Genomic DNA, 4,913 nt, shown 5'->3' with positions numbered 1-4,913 from the left:
ATATGAATCCATGTGAGGTCTGAGGAGCAGAAAGCTGTTTGATTTTAACTAAGAAAATATATCTTTTTATCCCAATAACCTGTAAATATATATACATATATATATATATACATATACATATATATATATATATATATATATATATATATATATATATATATATACATACATACATATTTGCGTTGACTCCGGTGTTTCATTGGTTTAAAGAAAGGCCGTCAGAGGATGAAGTAAAACGTGCACGGTTTATTTCAGCTTCTGTCGCTTACACAGACACATTTAAAGCACACTTTCACAAATGAAATATGTTTTTTTTTTCTTCTTCTCCAAAAAAAATAAATAAAAATAAATTAAGTTCAAATAAATTAAGAAAAAAACAAAACTTAACGTTTTTTTAAGTGTTAAGTGTTGAAAACATATGTAATAAATAAATAAGGCCGACTATGTCCCCTCGTCAGAATATCTACAAAGTGCGCTCCACAAAGGTGTCAGTGACGTCATAATAATGATAATAATAATAATAATAATAATAATAATAATAATAATAATAATAATTATAATAACAATAGCAAAATGATTCATTTTCATGAGGACACAAAATGGGGGAGATCAACAACGTAACAATAATAATAATAATAATAATAATAATAATAATAATAATAATAATAACAACAATAATAATAATTTGATTGTCAGAGCATCATTGCAGTGAACATACAACAGGTTACACATCAGTGCGTCTCTAGTTAATTCACCGGTGAAACACAAAGAAACAAATTTAAATCAAAACCACGTTAATTAAAAAACAAACCGGAAACGATCCTACTGACTTTTTTTTAAGCGTGTGTGTGTTTTTAAAATCACCATGAACGTGCCAACACTTGCGTAATGAGGTAGCCACACAGCTATACCGTGTGAATGTGTGTACTCGTGCGTGTGTGCGTGTGTGTGTGTATGTGTGTGTGTCTTTCTTCTTATTGCAATGCGTCACTTTGGGGGTTTCTTCTCATAGTTCTGGAGCCACAGTAAAACACCTCCCTCTCCCCTGTTGACGAGTGAACCATGCAGCGGGTCTCGGGAGTCTTTGCGCCTCATTAAACTCGACTTGTTCGACTCGTTCTGATCCGATCTGAACCCAAAAACTATCCACTTCCTACAGAAACAAACACCTGGGAGGAGGAGAGACAGACAGTTCAATACATTTCAATGAGCTGTTCCCCACACACGGAGGTGCAACATATTCACAGGTATGTACAATGATAAATATAAAAAAGCTATTCCGACTAAAGGAGGATAATTTCGATTATTCCTCGTCATTATTATGCTTATTTTTTTGTACAATAATTGCCATAAGAAGGACCGAGACGGAGCATTGTTCCCTCCTCTCCTCCCGCCAGTGGAGCTCATCGTCGGCCTGTTCTGCAGGAGAAGCGTCCACATGTGAGAGTCTCGGGTTTGTTTGGGACAGGGTCTCAGTCTTTCTCCAGTCTCCACTGTCAGAATAAAAAGGTACACCGATGAATCCGGATGTTTCTGACGCTGCTTCCAAAAACATTTATTTAAAAAAACTAAATCAGTTCCTGGTGATACTGAGAGGACAGAAGTCTTCGGCTGTCCCGCATCCAAACCTCTAAAACACACCGCGGAGAGACTCCAGAGACGCGTCAGGAGCGAAGTGTTGAATACTTTCTGTTTCCACAACTGGAGGCAAAAAACAACAGGCTGCGGTTCTGCTCCTGGACCAGCTGGACGACACTGGACGAGACATTTAGTCCGAACATAACGAATTCAGCCAATGAGGTGATGAGGATTCTGATGATTTCAACGCAAAAGAGACAAACTTGAGTCTGGAGACTCCGTCAGAGATGATGAGCTGAGACTTCAGACCGAGTGGGTGCGCACAGCAGCAGAAGGCACCGGGTGTACCTTGTTGTTCTGACAGTGTGCGGCAGCAGCAGCAGCTCGTCCCTCATCTGTCTTTGTGTCAACGCGCCACAGACCCGCACGTTTCCCGCAGGTCTTCAGTGCGTCGCAGAAAACTTCATTCGTTTCTGCTTTTGCCTCTGATTGCAAAACCAAACCCGGACCACGTTCTTTTTCAGGTCCAGCTTCTCGGCGATCGCGGCGATCTTCTCCGACGAGGGCCTCGGCTGCACGGCGAAGTAGGCCTCCAGGGAGCGCTTCTCCGGGGCGGCGATGGACGTTCGTTTCCTCTTTTTGTCGCCACCGTTGAAGATCTCCGGCTTCGCCATCTTCTCCCTCTGCGCCCGCTCCGCCTCCTCCAGCCAGGCCTCCAGGATCGGCTTCAGGGCCACCATGTTGTTGTGCGACAGCGTCAGGGACTCGAACCTGCAGATGGTGCTCTGGCTCAGACACCCCACCCCCGGGATCTTAAGGTTGGCCAGGGCCGCGCCCACGTCCGCCTGGGTCACCCCGAGCTTGATCCGCCTCTGTTTGAACCTCTCGGCGAACGACTCCAGCTCCCGGGGATCCGGCTCCGCGTCCAACCCGCCGCCCCCCAGTGAGCCGTGGGAGCCCAGCCCGTGCGGGTGCATGTTCATGGACTGCGAGTGGTGGTGCTGCATGTGGTTGATGGCCGACATGTGGGCGGTGTGCGAGGCCGAGGAGCAGACGTCCGAGCCGGGCATGCCTCCCAGAGAGATGCCCGGTGTGAGGTGGTCCAGCAGGTCGCCCTCCAGGCCCTGCGACGGCTGGTGGTGCCCCGGGTGGTGGTGGTGGTGGTGGGAGGTGAGCACCGAGGGGTGGTGCAGGTGCGCGGAGGAGGAGGTCGGGGTGCAGGTCATGCTGGTCATGGTGGTCATGGTGTGGTAGGTCGCGTCTGGTTTGAACGGGTGACTCTTCTGGGCCACGATGTCCACCGCGGCCAGAGCCTCCGCTCTCTGCAGCAGAGTCTCATCAAAGCCCGCGAAGATGTTGCCCTGGAGCTGCGAGAGGAGCAGAGAGGAGCAGAGAAGAGGAGGAGAGAGGAGGAAATGTGACAGAAAACTAATGTTAATTTCATGTAATCAGATTCCTCCAGCGCGCCTCCATCATCCAACTGTCCTGTTACAGATCATCTTAATTATTATTTGATTTATTTCTGAAGACATTCATGTTCAGATCTGTTGAAAATAATAAAAACAATCATCACATTTTAATTTCTATTTTTTTTTAAAATCTCCATTTCATTCAAAACGAAGCTGCGTAAAGTTTAAAAGGAAAAAACGAAAGTGTTGTTAAAAAAGGAGAAACCTGCAGACTGACATCATCAGTCACATGAAGCTGAATATATTTATTTTAAATATCATTTATATTTGACACAGTGTCACACGTCACGTTGTGATGCAGCTTCTCTTCCTGTGAGATGAAGCAGTCAAACATTTAAAGCAGCGAAACAAACGTTCAGACATGTTTTAGTTTTCGGAGCTGCGACGCACAGAATCCAAATTAATTTTCATCCTTTAATTTAACTTCTTATTTCAAACTTGTCAAACTGTGAAATCTAATGCAACTTGGACATCAGTCTCGGATCTGCCCTGGAAAGTGTGTCAGCGTGGACGGATATTCATCTAAAATTAATATTTACGATCTCCTGAATAATTTCTGCGGACAATGAAATGAGACGAGTGTGAGTTTGAATATGAATGGGACCATATGAGATAACACGCGCTCAGAGGATCCACGCCGCCTCTTCTCTGCTTCCTCCTTCATCTTTTATCTTTCACTCTCAGCAGCAGCGGCAGCGGCACTCGCTCTCTGCTGGAGTCAGGATTTTTGGCTTCTCGGGGCGCATTTGTGCGTCTTTACGCACCGACTCTGCTCCGAGCAACAAACCGTCCTGTTTTCTCTTAGTGCTGCTCATCAATCCCGATATTAACATATAATATAATCTCGATTGTCTCAAATATTTTATTAATTATTACTTTTAATTAATTTCCGTCATATTTTTACAGTTACAATTATTTTACACACAGTGAAACAGGATTCTCTCTTTCTGTTTTCTGTTGATTGAATTAGAACATTTTAAGTAAAAGTTCCAGTTAAAATATATTTTTTCTGTTTTATCAAACAGGTTCAGTTTTATTCCCGAAATTAAAGTGGAGACCAGATTCTGCCTGAGACGCATCAGGGCAGACTTCAGGTCCAATGGTTCGCGTCTGTGCGCGTTAGTTTAAACACCAAATCTAATATTTTCGGAGCTTGTCGAGAAGTTTTCAGATCGAACAGATAAATTAAAAAAAGCACATTTTTAACAGCCACAAAATGTAAATTCTCAACCATCCCCCGGATGTTCTCAAGGTTTGAGAAGTTTTGCGGGGAGCTGCAGGAGCTCAGCGGCGAAGTGAACTGCGGACTCACCGACGGTGTGGGCAGACAGGCCCTGCGGATGGCCTCCGAGCTGGAGTGCAGAGGCGTGTATTTGGGCTCGTGCAGGATGGGGTGCATACTGAAAGGCTGCTTGCTGTTCATCGACATCATGATTGCAGAAGTTAGGGAGGGTCGCTGTGCGTCGTCCTCGTTTGGCTCCGTGTTGGTTACTTTCTCGAAAGAAACGCCTCGGGGTGAAACAGCTTCCACACGCTGACTCTCTGGAAGAAAAGTCGCTGTGATCGGGGGTTCGGGTGCAGTCGGGCTCGCTTTTTAAAAACCAGAACCAGAGAAGGAGAGGTAACTCCTGGACTCCTGCGGGTCTCCGGTCTCCTGCTCGCCTGTCAATGACTTCTATAATAAAGACGCTCCTCGCCTCCAGCTCCTATATTGTAGCAGCGTCGCGCAGCCTCCTGCTCATTGGTGGATGCTCACTCCCTCCCTCTGCGCGCACCCACCAATCAAGATAGAGTTCACCTACTGTGGCCACGCCCCCAAGCGTGCCTGGCTCTCCTGTAGAGGAGAAACGAGGAAGGATGCTGTGA

General features: G+C 45.6%; 1 protein-coding gene across 1 annotated transcript; it reads right to left on the bottom strand.

Annotated features, from left to right (window-relative positions):
- Positions 1-231: 231 nt before the first annotated feature.
- Positions 232-4,702, bottom strand: pou4f4 (POU class 4 homeobox 4). Its single transcript, XM_084373167.1, has 2 exons — positions 4,360-4,702; positions 232-2,945 (listed from the first exon to the last, which is right to left on the bottom strand). Exons 1-2 carry the CDS (start codon positions 4,477-4,479, stop codon positions 2,022-2,024), a joined length of 1,044 nt encoding a protein of 347 aa, XP_084229293.1. The 5' UTR covers positions 4,480-4,702; the 3' UTR covers positions 232-2,021.
- Positions 4,703-4,913: the final 211 nt, after the last annotated feature.

Source organism: Pagrus pagrus, assembly GCF_965226575.1.
Source record: "Pagrus pagrus genome assembly, chromosome: 14".
In the NCBI taxonomy this organism is placed as follows: Eukaryota; Metazoa; Chordata; class Actinopteri; order Spariformes; family Sparidae; genus Pagrus; species Pagrus pagrus.
This window is presented reverse-complemented; position numbering and strand designations above follow the sequence as displayed.